Source organism: Ursus americanus, chromosome 14, assembly GCF_024610735.1.
Source record: "Ursus americanus isolate L20-20 chromosome 14, mUrsAme1.1.p, whole genome shotgun sequence".
Taxonomy (NCBI): Eukaryota; Metazoa; Chordata; class Mammalia; order Carnivora; family Ursidae; genus Ursus; species Ursus americanus.
Window position 1 is genome coordinate 12,780,888 of NC_142140.1, and position 20,722 is coordinate 12,801,609.

Consider the following 20,722-nt stretch of genomic DNA (forward strand, 5'->3'; position numbering starts at 1 on the left):
ACCTCGCTGAGATAACACTGAAACAGAGATATGAAGGAGGCGAAGGTCTTCACGTAGGAAGAGTCAAGAGGAAAATGTTCTAAATCAGCAAACTGAAAGACTAAGGTAGCAGCATTGTTAAGAGACTATGGTACTAAAAAAAATGAAGTGAAATCAAGCTACTAGAGCAGACTGAGTGCAGTTCAGAAGGCTCGCAGGAAGCAGGGTCCAGCAAGGACAGCGTCTGGATTTCAGTTTAAGTGCAATGGGAGTGACTGCCGGTGTGTTCTCGCCCTAGACAAGCTCACTGAGATTACGAACCAGGTCTTTCCATCACAGTATGCACAGGACCAAGAAGGCCTCCACATGACCCTTCCTTTACCAAATGCAGCTGGTTGTGACTCTGCCATGTATTAGTCAAGGACAGCCAGCAGACAGATGACCTGGTAAGCTCCATGGTGCTCAGAGATACTCTACGTCTTTAACTATTATCACTAAGTCTCAAGAAAGACCTTTGTTTCTCATTCGGTTAGCAAATATCTGAGTGCCTACTATGTGTTGTAGGCATGAGAGAGACAGCAAAGTGCAAACCTGACACAATCAAGTAGTTTACATACGAGTGGGGGTAGCCAGCTCATAAGCAAAATAAATTAGATAAAGATAAATTAGAAAGATTATGATAACGACATTGAGAAAAATAAAGCAAAAAAGGGGGATAGCGAATGGGTTGCAATTTTAATACTACTACATTGGATATATGTCACGTCCTCTTCTAAACAGCTCAAAGTGGTTCCACACAAATTAACCTCACAGAAGACCTGGGTCATCTAGATACTAGACACTAGAAAACCATGTCATCGTTTTACAGATGGAGAAATATGCTCAGAGAGACTCAAAAACCTGCTCATGGTCACACAGCACATCAGCAGTGGAATAAACTTCTCTCTTATATGCCAACTAAGAGTCGAGATAAATACAATGATAAAATTTATTAAGCACTTATCACGTTGCAGGCACTGTTCATGTGCCTTTTAAGTTTCATTTCATATAATTCTCACAACAGTCTCTTAGTGTGGATATTATTACCATTCCCATTTTATAAGTAGGTAACGAAGACACCAAAGAGCTAATTAACTTTCCCACGATCAGCACGGAGTGGGTGATGCACCCAGGATTTGCTTCCAAAGCTTGTGCTCATAACCAGTGCTCTAGCCAGAGTCATCCCAGAAGGGAACGGCTAAGGAAACAGTCACTCTCAAGGGATCCCAGGAGGACCATGGCCCGTCTCTCCTTAGGGTCAGCTCCCTTTTATCCCTGTATCAAAGGACACTGGAAAGCCAGTGCCCAGAGCTGGAGGGTTACAAAGCTAACCCACTTCACTCAGACACCACCCAAGTGGCCGTTCCTAAGACCTTCGTCACGGAGAGGTCCCTCACAATACGTACGTGTAGTTTGTTGAGCAGTACGGCATCTGTTGTGCTGTTGCCCCCTGGCTTGGCAGCTTTCCAGAACTGCTTCTGGGCAGAGTAGCGATTCATGGGACATAGCTTAAAGAGGCAATCTAGAAGTGAAACAAACACATAAAAGTGTTTTTGAGGAAGTGTATGCAATCAACCTATGAAAAACATTCTCTGTAAGTATGAATGCCAAGTTACAAGGCCCTTTTAGGAACCTCTCCTCTGACCTTTAATCTACACCACCGTAATGTGAGATGCCAGGTGAGGAAACTGAGGCTTTCAGAAGAAAGTAAGTCAACTCACTGGCCGTCATCACACAGCCAGTTAGTGGCGGAGCTAGGACTCAGAGTCTGGGGCTCTTAAAGCTACTCCATAGTTATCTCCTTTTCTTCGTGATGGACAGACAGAAGGAAGGACACCCTAGTTATATGCAAAAACACAAGCACTTTCGTATGTAGATACAACTCTTTTCAACCCAACTACATTAAAAAAACAAAAAGCAAAAACTACAAAAGGGGTGCCTGCGTAGCTCAGTGGGTTAAGCTCAGTGGGTTAAGCGTTGGACTCTTGATTTCCGCTCAGGACTTGAGCTCAGGGTCATGAGTTCATGCCCCATGCTGGGCTCCATGCTGGGCATGGAACCTACTTAGCAATAAATAAATACTAAAGAAACTTTTTTGGAGGGACCTCCTAGGGCAGTGGTCTCTTGAGCACGGTATACAAGATGATTTGCAGGAGCGGAAATAAAATATCTGGGGCTTGCACAGCAACAGCACAAGCCCTTGGCCATCAGTGTCGGTGCGTCACAATGTGCTTTCATGTGTGTATGCCTGGGCTCATACAACTTTACATACTGTCTCAGGTGGTAGAACTGGCCCTCACACAACAGACTAGTGGCTTCCCAGTATTTCTGCAAAGAAATCTAAACATCAAAGATAACGGTAATGCAAACTGAGCAAGTAAGAAAAAGGCACAATCAACCCTTGTTCTGTCCCTCTTGTGAGCCACGATACAGGGAAAATAATGATGATCTAAAAAAGAAAATGCAGGGGCGCCTGGGTGGCACAGCGGTTAAGCGTCTGCCTTCGGCTCAGGGCGTGATCCCGGCGATCTGGGATCGAGCCCCACATCAGGCTCTTCTGCTATGAGCCTGCTTCTTCCTCTCCCACTCCCCCTGCTTGTGTTCCCTCTCTCGTTGGCTGTCTCTATCTCTGTCAAATAAATAAATAAAATCTTTAAAAAAAAAAAAAAAGAAAATGCAAAATACCAAGATAATAGATCTGATAAAACCATTTAAAGCACTGTCTCTAATGGTGCGCCTAACCCTAGGGCCCCTCTGTGCCTTATGGTAGGATAATCACAATAGGGTAACTATGATACATAGGCTACTACGCTGTTTAATCTTAATCTTTTCATCAATGTCTTTTTTCCTGCTTGTTTTTATAATGTATACAATATATTGGTACAGTAACACACAAATAGAACTTTCAAATATACACATAGACATAGTTTAGGGGTATGCTTGTCAAATATTTTTGATAGGGACATGCTACCAAAAAAGTTTAGAAATAATTGCTCTAAAAACTAACACGAAAATTGACACTTATTACTTGAGAAGTTTATATTTTGATATAATTGGGTTTTCAAAAGGTTAAGTATTTATAGAGTAAAAGTAATAACTCTGGAATGAAAACCCAGATTTGGAAAAAGTATACCCTGAAGTATTTCAGAACCAGCTCCTAAGGACATTCAGTCTAGTAACCACACACTTACTCTCATCTGTTCACTGAAACAGATTCTCTTAAAGGACCTCAAACAGGAAAATACCTAGTTATAGTCTACACCAAAAAACTCTCTCAAAGCAACAAACATTCCTTTGCTATCAGGTACGTCGAAACTAGGACTTGGCTCTAATTCAGATCACCATTTCTCCTAGTTGGGATCACTGAATTTTTACAAAGTAAAAATCACTTGACACTATTCAGGGAAAAAAATGAAACATCATTTAATTATAGAAATAAAAAGTACTTTCCCCCTTTCTGTAATCTCCTTCTTCGCTAAATATTTCTACCTAATCACAAGCTGTTATAAGTTAAATATAAAACCACTGATGTCTACCCTTATCAAGAGCACAACCCAGCTACTCACAGTAATTATTAGGGCACACGAAAGATGCCATCTAGATCTTTAGAAAACAAAGGACACCTCAGGTAACCTATTAAAAGATGGAGCTTTTGTCCTCACCTCTTATGAAAGCCACAGGTCACTGTCAATTACTGTATCAATGGCAACTTAATGACATCATTGAGACAGTATTCCTACCAGTTTCACATATGTGAAGCCCCCCCCCCATTTATCCCGTGAACAAGCACACACAACCATGAGACTATTGGTCAGCTTTAGAGGTCCTATCTCTGGCGGTAGACAGAGGCCGGCTGGACAAGGGTGACTTCCTTGATAACCACATGACTTTAAAAAAGAAAAAAAGGCACTCAGAACATGAATGCCATCAGTATTAACGTTTGACAGAGAACTTACTTTATGGGCCAAATAAGGTAAACAATTTCAAATTTCATCAGTGAGAATTTAACAGTCTATTTTTTCCCTCCGACACACTTCATATGGTAATAGCTAAATGGTATGAATTGCAAACAAAAGAATTTAAGTTGGTTCTAGGAACAATCAGGCTGGAATCATAATGCCAAGGGATTAACATGCAATGGAAAGTACCATTCTACAAGTGTTCATGGGACAGCCAAGTCAAACACCCCACTTAAATAAATGGACTACAACACAGGCTCAAACCTTCACATGGCTTTACCTTCATCTAGGATGAGAGTGTCAATTTAAGTACAATCAATCCAACCAAGCCTTGTCATAACTTCCACACCAACTATTTTCCTTGGACAAAACAAAGCATTGCATTGGATTAAGCGTATTTACAACCAACCAGCTATGTAAATATAAGAAATGCTAACAAACTAGTAACAGAACCAAATTAGCCTTGCTGATTTTGTCCTGTCTTCCCAGTTGCTTAGCAACTGATTCAAAGAGAAAATTAAATTAAGCAATTCAAATGTGATGTTAAACTAACCTTCCAAAATTTTGCAAGTCAGCGGCTCCACATTGCCCTCTGCTATTTGGATGGCACCACAAGGCAAAATTAAAGTTCCACTGGATTCTAATACTGTGCTAAGTATAGAAATACACAAATACAGGAAATCCAGAAGAATATATTTGAGAGAGGGGAGTACGTGTGTGTGTATATACATATATATGCACGTACACACACAGACACACCCGCACATACACAGTGGTTTGAGCTCACCCCAAAGAAATGACACAAAGAATACCTTATGTGACAGTGTTATTTTAGGCCTTTGCAGAATAAACTAAACTAAGCTTTAAAAAATTACTCCTGAATATTCCTAAGCTTTAGTAGATGCCATACTGGGCTAACACAGAAGAAGTTAGCTGAATAGAGGGTGGGGTTACGTGCCGAAGGGCTGAGTGGGCTAGAACCCAGACAGAACAGACCATGGGGGATCTTCTCTGGTTTAAACAGCATCCGAGGACTTGGTTGGAGGGAGAAGGGTCAACTGCTTTAAGATGCATTAACTATGAAATGAGCACTTGTGGTGCACAGTTAAGAGGAAGTCAAGGGGCACTCGGGTGACTCAGTTGGTTAAGTGTCAGGCTCTTGATCGCGGCTCAGGTCTTGATCTCAGGGTCATGAGTTCAAGCCCTGCACTCAGGAAAAAAAAAAAAAACTAGCAAACAAAAACAAAATGGAAAGAAGTCAAGAGGAGCCACAGGTGTTCATGGAGCCCTCTGCAACAGGGTCCCTGGGGGAGAAAGAAAAGAAGCCCTCTCAGAGGGAGCCACCTTAGGGACTAAGTCATATAATAAAGACTGCCAGAAGCTAACAGCCAAAACCCCACTCTCCACACCACCCTCTACCCACATCCCTAGAATTCTGAACTCTAGAATGAAAGACTCCTGCGTGCAGAGATTTTTGTCTGTTTGGCATGCACTCGTAACCCAGGGCCTAGAAGGACAGAAGGAGCGCAGTGACAGTTGCTGAATTAATGACTACATTGTGCTGGAATCTCTACAGCTCTCCCACGTAATGACAGGTGTCCTCAAAACACCTCCAGTCCTAAGCCCCCAGGAATCAATTCACTGACTCAATTACCATTTACTAACGTGCCTACTGTGTGCAGTACCGGGTGCTGAAAATACAACGCTGAACCCAACTCACAAGTTTCTTAATGACAACAAAAAACTAAGGACACAAGTTGAATGACATCAAGTCAAAAGTACTGCGGCAGAATGAATTGTAGAGTGCCACAGTGTGGCTGCTGTGGGGAAGCAGCATTTACACAGGGTCATCAGCATGGGCACCCCCAGGACAGTGGCATCTGACAGGGGGCTGAAGGGTGTGAGGGAGCCACCGTGATAAACATCTGGAGGCAAAGTCTTCCAGGCAGGACGACAGGCAAGTGCAGAAGCCCTTAAGTGAAAGAAATTTTGAAGATGTTAAAAAAAAAAAAATAGAAAAGATGGCCCGGGAGGTACTGGGCAACAAGGAGAGTTACCAGACATGTGGCCAGAGAAGCAAGCAGACGCTGCATCACGCAGGCTGGTGTAGACCCTGGTGAGGCATGTAATTCATATTCTAAAAGCAGTGAGAAGCTACCAAAGGGCTTTAAGCAAAGAACCTCGTAAGGGAGCCTTCTTTTTGGTGTTGGTGCCTACTAAGAAAGGGAAGGCTGGGGAGGGGTGGATTTGGGGAGAAAAGTAAAAATCAGTAATTTTAACTATGCTCCCTTTGAGATGCTTATGAAATATCCAAGCTGAAATGTTGAGAAACCATCCATTGACTAGCAGGTTGCAAATACAGGAGTTATTTAAGGAGTGAAGGTGGGGGGGTGCAGAAGAAGGATGGGGGACGCTGAAGAGGAGAAACGTTGAGGAAGTCAGCACTACAAATACAAGGCAGCTACTCATGTGTGACTAGGGAGGGCAGAAAAAAGACCCCTCCTGCCTCTTTCCCTCCCCCCAAAAGATAACAGAAAAACCCAAATCCATCCTCTACGAAACTCAGTTCCATCTTCCTAAGTTACAATAAATGAAGATGGAAAGGGGATGGAGGGGTGGAACTTGACAGAGAGAAGTGAAGCCTGAGTGTCTGCAGAGGGGTACCAGCGAGAAGGAAGCCAACTTGCCCAGTGGAACTCTGGAAAAGATCAAGAACCCAGGACACTGCCTAACCCGGAGCAAGGACAAAGGGCTCCAGGGGCTGAGCATGGTGCTGAGGACCAGGAGTGACAAACGATTCCATCCCCCTGCCACGTGGAAACATCCTGAGGCTTTCAGAGGGAGAAAAGACTTGGTACATGCTATGAAAGAGTTATGTAAACAAAGAAAAATAAGATTATTACTAACTCCACAGGAAAGCTGCACATTAAATCTAGTATGTCAGTAGCTCAACAATAAACAATATTTACATAGTCCTACAAATCTAAGACTGAATATTATTCGTCTCCCCAAAAAGAAGCGGTACAACTCGAATGGGAGGATGGAAGAGGAGCAGAGCATGTCGGAAAGCCAACCTCATCCATAATAACAGGAAGTAAGCGGGAGATATTTATAATAGATTCGTCTACAGACATCAAGAGACACACATCATCTAGAAATACAGGGGCAAATACCAGCAGAAAATGTTAAAATATTCTAAGTTGTTGCCTCTGGAAAGTGGGAGGCAGGAGGCATCAGACTCAGGACTGTTATTTTTATTCCGCATTTTATCAATATTTGAACTTCTTTGAGGCGAAATTCACATAAAAATCACCATTTTAAAGTGAACGATGCAGTGGCATTTAGTACATCGTGACATCGTGCGACTACCACCTCTACCTACGTCCCAAACACTGTCATCACCCACAAGAGAGAGCCCTGTACCGATGAAGTTCATTCCCAACCCCCAAGATTTCACTTTGTTTTAAGGATTTTATTTATTTATTTATTTGACACAGAAGGAGAGAGAGCACAAGAAGGGGGAGAGGCAGGCAGAGGGAGAAGCAGGCTCCTCGCCGAGCAAGGAGGCCAACGTGGACTCGATCCCAGGACCCTGGGATCATGACCCGAGCCAAAGGCAGACACTCAACCAACTGGGCCACGCAGGCATCCCCAATATTTCACTTTTTAAAGAATGTGCGCCTATCAATGAAAATGTTTAACTTTTTCAAACAACCTTTTCGTACTCAAGGCATCTCAGTTCTTACGGAGTTACCAATCTGCAAATGAGTGACGAAAGGCAGCAAGCTGGGTAATGCCGCAGATCGGCGGGGCTACAGAACACTTCTGCACTGTCGATGGGCACGCAGACTAGTGAGGCTACCAGGGATGAGTCTCGTTATGTAGCTACATAGAACCTCTAACATGTAATCCAGCAATTCTGCTACTGGGCAGACACCCCAAAGACATGTCTCACAGGCCCTCGGGCCTCCCACTTCCACGTGAAGGAGGAGGTTCTAGGGAAGAGAGGCATGAGAGGGCACACCTGCTCTTAACTGTACTGGCTTGGGAGTCACGCAAAACCTGCATCACCAGTCATCGCCGACAGCCAATCACATGAGCACCGTGCCACAAGAAGCTAAAATATGTACTTCAGCCGAGTACCCAGGAAGAAGCCGATGTTGGCTGGGCACCTAGCCAACCTGTACGGCTGTCTGTCCTTCAGAATGCCAAGGATCCATTTCACCCTCCCTTACCACCATGCACCAACCAGTATTGTAGCAGTCATTTAGGCAAAAACAGTCCCTTCTCTCACAGAATCTGAGCTCTTCAAACCTACTTCAGTGACCTTTAAAAACACAAATATTCAACAATCATTGTTTTAAAAAAATTATTTATTCACCCATCATATATAAATGCAATTCTATATGGAGAGAAATCAAGGGGAGAGTTACGTTAGTTACAAGTATGAAAAATTTAAGTCTTGATCATTCGTATATTGCCTTCTTTTGAAAAGGAGAAGAAGCAGAAGAATAAAAATTTCAAAAGAACAGACAGTATGGTTAACGAAGAAAGGGCAGAGTATTAATTCCCCAGTAAGGGAGTTAAGATTTAAAAAGAAGTATTGAAAGGGGAATACAAAACAACCCATATCCGAAGTATTCTCTTAATTCAACTTTACTACGCTGAAAGTTTCACAAGGGTAGGACTAATCTGCCTTACTCGTCATTCTGCCCCTGCTGCATTCAGTAAAATATTGGGCCAATGAATGGATAGTCAAGGTAGAAGAATACTCTAAAATGGCAGTTCAGAAAGTAAAATCTACTCTTAATTCCAACAAAAGCCTTCCATGAACAAGGAATTAAGTCCGGTTCACTGTAAGAGGAAACCAGTACAACGCACTGTTGTGTCTGTTGCTTGCTAATCACATTTCCCAAGTCACGACAGGAGCCCTTTGAAGTTAAGTGACATTTTCCAATTGGGACTGCCACACCAACCTGCCACTACCTGTCTGTGAAAAAATACACACATTGTTATTAAGAGACAAAGGAAAACGAGGTAATTTTTTCCCATTTAGGCAACCAGATGCTTTTTCTGAGTAGAAAACACAGGACAGGTCCTGTACAAGAGTACAAACTCACGCCAAGTAGTAAATAAGCCCTAGAGACCCAATGCACAAGACAGTGAGGTACACAACAGCAGTGTGCTACAATCACCAAATTTGCTAAGAGACAGAACTTAAGCATCCCAATCAATAAAAAAAGGATAATTGTGTAATGCAAGAGATGCTAATCATTACTACAACGGCAACCATATTACAATATACAAATGTATCAAATTATCAGGTTGTATACTGTATACAATGTTATATGTCAAATGTATTTCAATTTAAAAAAACACATGAAAAAGAAGAAAACCCAAGCTGACTACAGGCGAGGCTATTATCCTCCACCTTTATCATCTTTCCTGGTTGTAGGGCCATCATTCACAAACACATTAACACAGTGGAAGCACAGGCGGAATTTTTTATCTACTTTAGCTCAACCAAGCAGATTTTTATTTACTTACTTGCACCCATTATTGAAAATGGATCGGCTTTAATCCAGAGATAGAAAGAAAAAAAAATTAGTTAAAAAAGCAGGGCCTCTTCCCACTATAGAGAAGCACACACAAGTTCCTTCCAGCTGCAGCCTTAGCACAGGCATCTGCCAGCCCTTGGAATGTCAGCTGTCCTGCCCTCTGCACCTGGACAGACAGATACAGAGACCCAGAGACAGCTAAAGATCACAGTGACAGCAGGGTCAGATGTCCAGCGGCAATACGCATAGTATATCAATGAGGGGTGATGGGTCACTACAACGGAGGCAGCATCCTCCCCCACAAAAGGGTTCCTAAGCAAGAACCCTGCGGTGCCCCTACAGCCCCCTTAGTGCCTGAGCCTGGTGACCTCTCTATAGATTTTGTGAGCTACCCAATATTCTTCCAGCAGTTTGCTTCTTGGCTTATCTTAGTTTCTGTTGTTTACAACCAAGAGTCCTGCTGAACTGCAGTGTGAAAAGCCACTGCACTCTGCTGGCCATGGAAATAAACAAAGGCTTTTGCCATCACCACAGAGAGTGCCAAACAGTAAGAGAGAGCAGATCGGGAAAGCTGGGTGTTCCCGCCCCCCCTCTGTTCTGCCGTTCACGAGCTGAGAAGCATCGGCCGGGTTACTACAGCTCTCTGCGTCTGCATGTCTTCCTCTAACAAATGAGTAACCCCTAAGGGACCACAGACCCTTGAGACCTGATGGAGTATGTGGAAGCATATATTCCAGGTCGGGTAAGTAAGTCATAGAAAACCCGGACACGGAAGGGCTCCAGGGTACCCTGCTCTGCAATCTGGCTGACTGGGTTTAAACCTCAGCTCTACCATGTTGGCTGTAGGATCTTGGAGAAAATTACCACATCTCTGTAGGTTTTTGTCTCTTGCCTATAAAAGGGAAATAACCACAACAGCTAGCTACAAACTAACTTTAAAGATTAAATTAACTACTTCATTTAAAACAGTACAGATCCTGACACAGAGTAAACAGTAAGTGTTCGCCCCCGTGACAGAACGGGTAAACAAACGGCATGTTCATTCTACACTGCAACGCTGGCAGGCTACACTGCAGTGGATAACCAGCTATTGCTATACACAACGGCGATGGACTTCACAAGTTAGTCTGAAGGAAAGAAGTCAAGGGAAAAAAAAAAAAGAATCCATTCATACTTTATTTATATGATTTCAAGAACAGGCAAAACTAATCTATAAGTTATAGAGTCTGAATACTGGTTACTTTTGTTGGGGGATGATATTTCCTGGGGGGTACTTTCTGAGGTGCTGGAAGTGATCATGAGAGGGTGGAGGTCATGAGAGGGAGAGAGAGACTGTGTATAAAACTTCACTGAGATCTGCATTTAAGGTACGTGTGTGTGTGTAATACCTCAATAAAAGATAAAAAAAGAAATAGCTGTTCTCACAAAAACAAGGATTAAACACATTTTCCCTTTATGTGAAAGGTTAACAATAGTGTCTGATTTCCATTGCTGGGAAAACATGCTTTGTTTTGTCAGGGTTTTGGGTTGGGCATTTGCTGGTTTATAATGGAGAGGAGGAAAGGCGCAACAGAGATTACATCACTGACTCCCCAAATGGCCTCAGTTATTTGCATTGCTCGCAGGACACCCTGGGCAATGAGCATTCCCTGGCCCAAAGCCTAATACCCAGAGGGACTGTGACCGAGGGAGGCTTTTCCCTGCTGACTCCCTGTATTATCCAAATATAATACCATTAATAGGCAGCAGTTTAAAAATGCAATGTGTAATGAAATGCCAGGATGTCTATTTGCTTCAAAATAATCAGGGAAAGGAGGATACAGACGAAACAAGATTGGCCATGAGTTGGTAACTGTTAAAGGTGGGCTCAGGTCATGATCTCAGGGTTGTGAGATCTAGCCCGTGAGGGGCTCCACACTCAGAATGGAGTCTGCTTGACATTCTCTCTTTCTGCCCCTCCCCCTCCGCACATGCACTCTCGTGCTCTCGCTCTCTCTAAAATAAATAAATAAATATTTAAAAAAAAAAAGAAAAGAAAAGAAATACAATAGACTGAAGTACACCTAAAAATGAGAGGATGTTCAGCTCTAAGTTAGATCTGTGAAGGTGCTCCTGGGTGGTCAACTGGTCCAGCGTCTGCCTTCGGCTCAGGTCATGATCCCAGGGTCCTGGGATCCAGCCCCACATCAGGCTCCCTGCTCAGCAGGGACTCTGCTTCTCCCTCTCCCTCTGCCACTCCCCCTGCTTGTGCTCACTCTGTCAAATAAATAAATAAATAAATAAATAAATAAATAAATAAATCTTTAAAAAGACAAAAAAGGATCTGTGACTAGCACGTAATTCCATGGACTTTGGAAAGCTTTGCTCTAACAGAACTCTGCATCATTGGCACCTCTCAGTGTAATAGCCCTGGCTATTTAAACAACTACAGCACTTGTGAACCTCTGAGAATATGTCAAATCTTCTACAAAAGGGCATTCAGTAGGTCTGGAACATCTAGTCAGAAAGAAGTTACATAAGCTATTGGACTGGTCATCCCGGGATCCTCCTGGAAAAATACTTTTCCCATTAGAAACTCCCACTACACAAAGGAAACATAGACTGTCTCAAAGTAATTGGATTTCTCCTTCATTCAACAAACACTTCCTAAGCGCCCTGTACTAGAGATAAAGAGTCAGTAAAATCTGGTCCTGAATGTCCTCAGGGAGAGGAGCCAACCAATATTTATAGAGTGTGTGGAGCAGAGGGTCACCTAACCTAATGTGGGGAGAGATGGGAGAGTCAGTGAGAGAAGGCCCCTCAATGGAGCTTTGCAGGATCTATTGCTGAAGCCAAAGGGCGGGGCAGGAAGAGGGACAGACAATAGAGAAAAAATGAGAAATCTGTTGCTTTATATGCAGCATATTAGCCCCAGAATTAACTTACTTCTCTGTGAAGTGGGCCAGACCTGATATGGCCCTACAGTTCACAATGAGAAAGGCTGATACCGCCAACCTGCGGCCCCCTACGCTCCCCTACCTGGAAACCTCAAGACTACGTTTTCTTCACTTGTTTTCCACCTGGTGTTCAAGAAATCACAAACCTGTCATTGATAGCTTGCACCCATTTCTCCACAGAGAGATAAGAGGGCAAGTAAACACCAACAACCAAGAGAAGACGCTGCCTCATTTGTCTCACTCTGGTCCTTTCTTTACCGGTCACCACTGAAGATCTAGAAACCCAACTCTGAGCCCCGTGGGGGATTTCCCAATCAGCCCCCAACATTTGTGAGCAGGACCTCTCCTCCACATGTTTTTGACTTTTTACATATTACTCATACTGTCAATGAAGAGATTCCTTCCAAAGAGGCCCTTTCACTGACTCTAACCCAGCGAAAAGGAATTATCCAAAAAACCAAGAGTCAAAGAGGTCATATATTTACTTTCTGAATTTCATGACCTATGTTTCCTTTACTTACACTTTATTTTTATCTTTGCAAACAACACAGACTACCATCAAGCAGCCTTTTGAAGTCAAAATATTTGCCATGAATGAGGATTATTAAACTTTTTCTCTCCCCAAACACCTACCTCAAAGATACACATTGCCACCCAGAATAGCGCCTTATTATAATAGAGGTTCTCCAAGAAGCACTTCCAAAATGATAACCTCCCCCTCAAACAAGGTGATTGTACCAGGGTTTCTCAACACTGTTAACTGACATTGTGGATGTCACCTGTAATTATTTGTGGTGGGGGCTGTCCTGTAGGATGTTCAGCAGCACCGCTTCAGTTGTCAGTAGTGACCCATCCCCCAGTTTCTTATGATCAAAAATGTCCCCAGATGTTGCCAAAAGTCCTCTGGGTGGGACAAAATTACCCCCCACTGAGAACCACAGGATTAAACCGTCCCTCCTATCCTTCTTGAGAATCAGTGCCCTCAAGTTACCAAAAGTGACAAGATGGACTGATAAAGACAACAGAGAGAGGCAAAAAGCATTCTGGACTCTCACGAATTATGTCTCAAAAGCAGCTATTTTGTTTTCTATCTTGAAATTCTACTTGACAGCTGGAATTCTCTTTCTATAACTGAGTCCCCTGCCTAAAATCCTTTAGGGTTGTGATTCTCCAGCCGGGCTAGTCCTCAGAGTCTCGTGGGGAGCTTTCAAACTAATACAGCGCTCTGACCCCTCCCTCCCAGATTTGAATTCCCTGGTCTGAAGGTGGGGCATGAGCAAGCTTTCCCACCCAAACTCCCCAAGTGATTTCCACTGAGAAGAGCTCCTTTAGGACTTCACACGGCAGTAGCGTGCTCAAGCAGGGGTAGAGCCTCATCGCCAGGGAATTTTACTAACATACTGATGTCTGGAAGGAGAGTGGGGCCTAGGAATCCTCATTCTTACCAAGTTCTCCCAGTGATTCTAATGTGAATGGCCCCCAATCACACTCTGAGAAACAAAAACCTGCAGAATAAATGAATTCTAAAAACAGCACTTCTCGAACTTCAATATGCAGACAAATCATCTAAGGAACTCGTTAAAATGCAGGCATTAATTCAGCAGCTCCGAGGAGGGACCTGGAATTCTGCATTTCTAAAAACTCTCAGGTGATGTGAAGTGCTGATCTGGTGACCACTCTGCCTGGCAAGGTTCTAACAGACTCCAGAGATGGCTGGCAACGTGGATTCCCAAGTCCTATAGGTACTTATAATCGAAGAGCTTAGCAATGAAAACGTTCAGATGCTTCAAATGTTCAGGCATGGTAGAAAGAATGGTAGCCAGGAATGCGTGGCCCTTCCTATGGCCCATCTCCAGCTTCACTTCTTCACAGCGCTCCTCCACCAACGTCCCACTCCGGCCATTCCAAACTACTTACAATTCTCACAATCATGTGCCATATGTCACTCTTCCGCATCTCTACCAGGTTGTTCCCTCTGCCAGAAATCGTCTTCCCATGCCACCATCTCAACCAGCAAAATCGTCATTCTCTGCCTAGGCCACTCTTCATCTATCATGCGTGAGGTTCACCTCACAGTTCAGATCTGCAGGGAAGACTTGCGTGTCCTCCATCCTACCCCTCCCTACCATGCAGGATCATCATTCCTGCCCCCAGGATCCCAGACAGTGCCTTCACTCTAGGACTGCCTTATGACTTGTCTATGTAATGGGTATGTGGACTTGTGATTAAATCAGAACACATCTAACACCGTTTTAAAATGTATTCGGTGGAAAAGGTTCTTTTCTCTCTCTGGATAAAAAAAAAAAAAAACTGGGTAAGACTCTAGTAACAGCAAGACATTGCCTATCTTAGGTTGCAAATACTGACAATTGAGAAATTACAAGTATCTAGATCCATTTGATGATGATCAAAGTTCTCAATATTATTTCGAGCTAAGATTCCACTCCCCCCACTTCCCCTCTTATGCCTCCACCCTCCCCACCCTACTCCTGTCTTGCACACTTCACTTTGGATCCCATCTGGGTAGCAGCAGGAGATGTGGGAAGAAGGGCAGCAAAATTCTTACTTGGCTGGAGGTATCAAGCTGGCTTCATAAACCAGCCCTAGATGAGAGATGCGTAAAGCTCACTTTTTCATTCATTGGGCAATTTTTCTTAGATTTGTTATTCGCAAATAATTGCAAACTTACAGAAAAGTACTAATACATAAACTACTCTCTACCCAAAGTCACCTTTTGTTAACATTTTGCCCATTTGGTTTATCATTCCTATTCTCTCTTTACGCACCTACAGAATAGAGAACATTTCACAGATATGATACACATGAATGGCCTATGAAATAATTTCCTAAACCATCTGAGAGCAAGTTGCATTATATTATGCCCCTGACACTTCTTTCAGTGTCCATTTCCTAAGAATAAGAATATCCTCTAACATGACCACAGCACAGTATCAGTTTCAGTACATTTAACACTGATCTTGTACTTTTATCTAACCCGTAGTCCACATCTCTACTTTGTCATCTGATCCAACAATGGCCTTCCTAGCATTTTCCCCACCCCAGCTCAAGATCCAGTTAGGATCAGGGACTACATTTACTCGAAACGCTACCACTGCTGATCTTCACCTATTATGACCATGACATTTAACAACACAATCTCCCATTTTTTTAAACCCAGTAGAGTTCTCATTTGGGGTCTGAGGTTTCCTCACAGTTCAATTCCAGCTGAAATACTACATAAAGGATATCATACCCTTCTCAGGGCATCGCATCTGTAAGGACCTGGTGTCCCTCTGCTCTGGTTGGCACTTTAACAGGCATCCTAGAGATCAGCCTGCCACTGCTAGAGGTCCCTCCTCTTCATTCCTCTTCTGGAGGAAACCTATCTATTCTGGCAGTCACAGGCCCTCCTCAGTCCCTGAAGACCCAGCACTGTGCCCCCAGGTTCTTCTCTGCAGAGGCCTCCTTTCCAGCTAAGATGATCTCCATACAAGCTCTCACACATGGCCCACATACACCCAATGGAAAAATCAGGAATTCTTTGCTTGGGCACAGTGACACCAATGTAGCAGAAGTACTTTTTTACTTATTATTAACACACCTAGACAGCCCCTTTCATCCCTCAGATACTCCCTAGTTGGAATCGGACACCCCCATCTCTTCCCAAGCAGGGGAGACACAAACTCAGCTTTCCAAATAATCCAGTTGTAACTCTTTACAGATAATGCCTTTAGAAATGCTCAGAATCTATCCACATGAATGCATTACTCTCTGTGTCTTGGGGCCTCAGCAAAGACTTCTAACTTCCACCCTCTCACCTTGGTCTCCTCCTACCTCCCACCTCCAAAATTCTGCAAAGGCCTGCAAATACAGGCCCTGGGTCTTATTCATCACTTTGTTCCAAAGGGCCTAGCCAGTGCATAAGCCTTCAATAACCTTTGTTGAATGAATTATAATGTACCTCCCACCTAGAATATATCCTCAAATATAATAGAAAACTGTCATCTAAAAAAAGAGGTCTTGCCTTATTTCCTTCCCTTTTACTTCTTTTTTCACTTGTTTTTTAAGTCAAAAGTTGGTATTTTATTTTATACATCTTTCGTGTTTTGTTACCAGTAAGCTTCAAATTGTTCTATATGTACTCATTTTTTAATTGAGATTTCATTCATATCCAACAAATTCACACTTTTAAACTATACAATTCAATAAGGGTTTTTTGGGAAATTCAGAGTTGGTGTAGCTACTACCACTAATTCCTGAACACTTGTATCATCCCAAAAAGAAACCCCAGACGCATTAGCAGTCACTCCCCGTTCTCCCCTCAGCAACTAGCAACTCCTACCCTACTTTCTGCTTTTATGGATTCTGGGCATTTCACATAAATGGAATCACAGAATACATGGTCTGTTGTGATTGACTTCTTTCATTTAGCGCAGTGTTTGTAAGGTTCATCCATATTATGGCATTCCTTTTTGTGGCTGAATAATATCCCATTGTATGGAGAGACTACATTTCATTTCTCCATCAGTTGATGGACATTTGAGTTGTTTCCATTCTCTAGCTATTATGAATAATGCTGCTATGAACATTTGTGTACAAGTTTCTATGCAGACATGTTTTCAATTCTCTTGTGTATCTACTAAAAGGTGGAATTGCTGGGTCATGTCATAACTATGTTCAACCTTTTGAGGAACTGCCAAACTGTTTTACAAAGTGGTTACATAATTTCATGATCCCAGCAGCATGAGAGTTCCAATTTCTCCAATCCTCACCAACACTTATTACTGACCACCTTTGACTCTAGTCATCCTGGTGGTTTCCCTTTGTATTTCCCTAATGACTGATAATATAGAACATCTTTTCACGTGCTTATTGGGCAACTATATACTTCCTTTGGAGAAAGGTCTATTTAAAGCCTTTGCCCATGTTGAAATTGGAATATTTATTTTTAATTGTGAGTTGTAAGGGTTCTTTACATACCCTAGATACTACTCCCTTACTAGAAAAATGATTTGCAAATATTTTCTCCCTTTCTATGAGTTGTTTCTTCACTTTCTTGATACTATCCTTTGAAGCACAAAAGTTCTCATGTTTCATTAAGTCCAGTTTATTTTTTTTTCTTTTATTGCTTATGCTTTTGGTGTCATATCAAAAAACTATGGCCTGATCCAAGGTCATGAAGAATTATACCTATGTTTTCTTCTAGGATACATATAGTTTTAGCTCTTATATTTAGATCTTTGATCCACAGCATTCACTTTTGTTTATGATGTGAGTTAGGGATCCAACATGTGAAAATCCACTTGCCCCGTACCACCTGTTGAAATTACTGTTTTCCCCACCTAATTGTCTTGGATACACATTGAAAAATCAATTGAGTAAAAATTATGGGTTTCCTTCCCTTTCACTTCTAACAGGTATTAATGTCCACCAAATCTTTCCACACTCAACTCTTACCAAGAGAAGAAGAAAGGAAAAAAAAAAAAAAAAACCAAAACTTTATTTATTCCGAAAAATTGTTCTGGAATTTCGCAAGAAAGCCTACAAATATAATTAAAGACCATTGAAATGTAAAATCAGCATAGTCTCTCTAAAAGTTAAACACAGCATAAAGGAACAAAAAAAAAATACACATTCTAGTATGTAAGAATGTGAGGTGATATACTTAGGTCTTGAAAACCCAGCTTTTCAAATACAGTAAGAGGAAAGAAGGTCTTCCGAATGGGGTCTTATTGACAGAAAGTGTGAGGTGCTATTCCCTGGCAACTCTTCTTTACTATCAATGATTTTTTAAACTATGGACGTGACACCATATTTGGCCAAGTTAGCTTTGACCAAGTTCTCTTCCAGGAATAAATGCAACTTATAACAGTGAATGGATTTCTGTGAAAACCACAAAATTATGATGTGGTTTCATGAGCTGTACTACCCAACCAAGAAATTCAGTGGAGTTCATATTTTTATTTTTCCATTCCTGTGTTATGAAGGCTATGGATGTTTTGTGGAACCTACTTTTGGGGAGCAAATCAGTCTTAGAGGGAAAGCCATAGAAATTAGCTTGTATGACACAATCTTGACCTTTTTCCAAGGAATATTTTCTACCACCATTAACTTTAAATTCCCAGAATACCACCCTTCACACCATAATCTCCACATTATAATTTCTAAACAGCCCACAGACTATCATTTTACATAGAAGACACATAAACATTCACATATATTTGACAAATGCCAGGAAAGCGTTCTCAATTTAGAAGCTAAAAATTAAAGCTTTTTAAACTCTTCACAAAACAAACAAAGAAACACACACACACACACACACACACACACACACACACACACACACACACACACCAGGAAGGCATGCAGAGACGGCATTCTTTCTGCTCTAGGCTGAGGACCTCTAAATAGCCCATGTGCTCACTCCCCAGTAAAGCCATCTACAACAAGACCCGTGGCTGGCATTTCCTCAGAATCACTGAATCATTTAAGACCTCAGAAATCCTCAACTTCAATTCTAACCCAGGGGAAGAATCTGAGGGAGCATGATGAGTGGGCAGAAACCAGGACCATAATGCCCCCAAAATCTGCCTTGAGTGGATAAACAAACTGAGGTATGCAATGGACCATGCTCAGCAGTAAAAACAAACAAACAAACAAAAACAAAACAAAAAAAAACCCAGACTGACAAACCCAACAACAGGAATGAATCTTGACCTAAGTATGCTTCATGAAAGGGGTCAAACAACAGAGAGTACACATTGTATGATTCCCTTTAAATACAAAATTCTAGGAAATGCAAACTAATCTATAGTGATGAAGCAGATCAGTGGTCCTGGGGGCGAGGGGGTGGGGAGGTGATTGTAGGAAAGAGGGAATAGGGATTCTGAAGGGGCAGGATAAGACTTTTGGGGGTAGTATCACAGGAATACGCATATGTCAAAACTTAACGAATTGACACTGACACTGTATGTCAATGACACCTCAATAAAGCTATTTAAAAACCCCATAAAACTACAACTACCACCGTACAACTCTATACACTGACATGCCAGCCTGATACCGTCTAGCCCAAGACCGATTCAGCACAGAGCAGATCTGACTCGTGCTAGTGCCAGGGAAGTAAAGCCGAGCCCCCAAGGAATCCAAGTGAAAAACCACTGCCACTGTCTAGGTGGGTAAGGACTTCAACCAATTCATTTCATTAAGGAATTTGCACTTTGAGAGTTTACTACTTCTCTTATCCCCAGTTTTCATGTACCAAGCACAGCATCACAAACCCAGCACTGCAGTAGCCACTCCAGAACTTTAAGGTAAGGCCATAGGAAATGGAGGAATGTGAGCAAACTTTAGAGTGCTTCCCAGGGAAAAGGAGGAAGCTACTACTTAATTTCTAACAAATGCTGCCATCTGGGAATGCTAATCCAATGTGACTAGATTTGAATTTTCCCAAAAAGCCAAAAATTTGTCTTTGCGTGTAAAATCTGAAATTTTTAAGGGTGAAGCAAGTAACTCAATTTTTAAAACACCATGCGGGCTAAACAAAAAACAAGCATGAGCAGGAGCCTGCCTATGGGTTGATGATTTCCAACTATAGACAAAACTCAGAACACAGGCTCTGGGTTCAGGACCAGCTCTGTAACTTCTGGCTCTGTGACCTTGGTTACCAAACCCAACGTCCCTAAGATCCCATTAACCTCACCAGCAACATACAGCTAACAATAAATACAGGATCCACATCTGAAGGTTGTAGTAAAGATGAAACGTTCTACACATGGAAAACTTAGAGTAAATATTATCAATACTATTCTCCAAATGAGAGCATAACTCACTTCAATAGATCTCTCCAAAAATAGTTTTCTCTTTTGTGTTGAAGCTGCAGATGGCTTGTAGCTCATAAGAACTGGATAGCAGCAAATGGGCTTCAGCAAGCCAGAGGAAGGGGACAAAACAAACCTCATCACACTCAAACATAGAACAAACTCTCATTTCCTAAGTAAGACACAGGCAAAACTGTCTTGGGAAGGAGTGTGACTGATGGGAGTAGAATGTGTCAGTGTTATGTGGAACCAAAATATAATGAATAGCCAGGAAAAAAATTAGTAATGATCCAGTGCACTAATTAGAACACACCTAGAATATGACCTTTCGTTTTGAAAGCCACACTAGGAGACAGGAGCAAACTGCATCCCAGCCAGAGAGGAAGCAGGACACCCAGTAGACTTCACAATGTTCTCGGAGGAAAGGGAGG

At 42.3% G+C, this 20,722-nt stretch overlaps 1 protein-coding gene across 5 annotated transcripts in view; it reads right to left on the reverse strand.

Moving 5' to 3' along the window:
- The window catches only part of ITPR1 (inositol 1,4,5-trisphosphate receptor type 1), a 321,669-nt gene that overhangs the window by 205,431 nt on the left and 95,516 nt on the right, over window positions 1–20,722 (reverse strand). For all 5 annotated transcript variants that reach the window (XM_045808124.2, XM_087866841.1, XM_087866840.1 and 2 more), the window contains exon 5: window positions 1,425–1,540. In XM_045808124.2, the coding sequence (XP_045664080.1) occupies window positions 1,425–1,540 (116 nt within the window). The remainder of the gene's footprint in view (window positions 1–1,424; window positions 1,541–20,722) is intronic.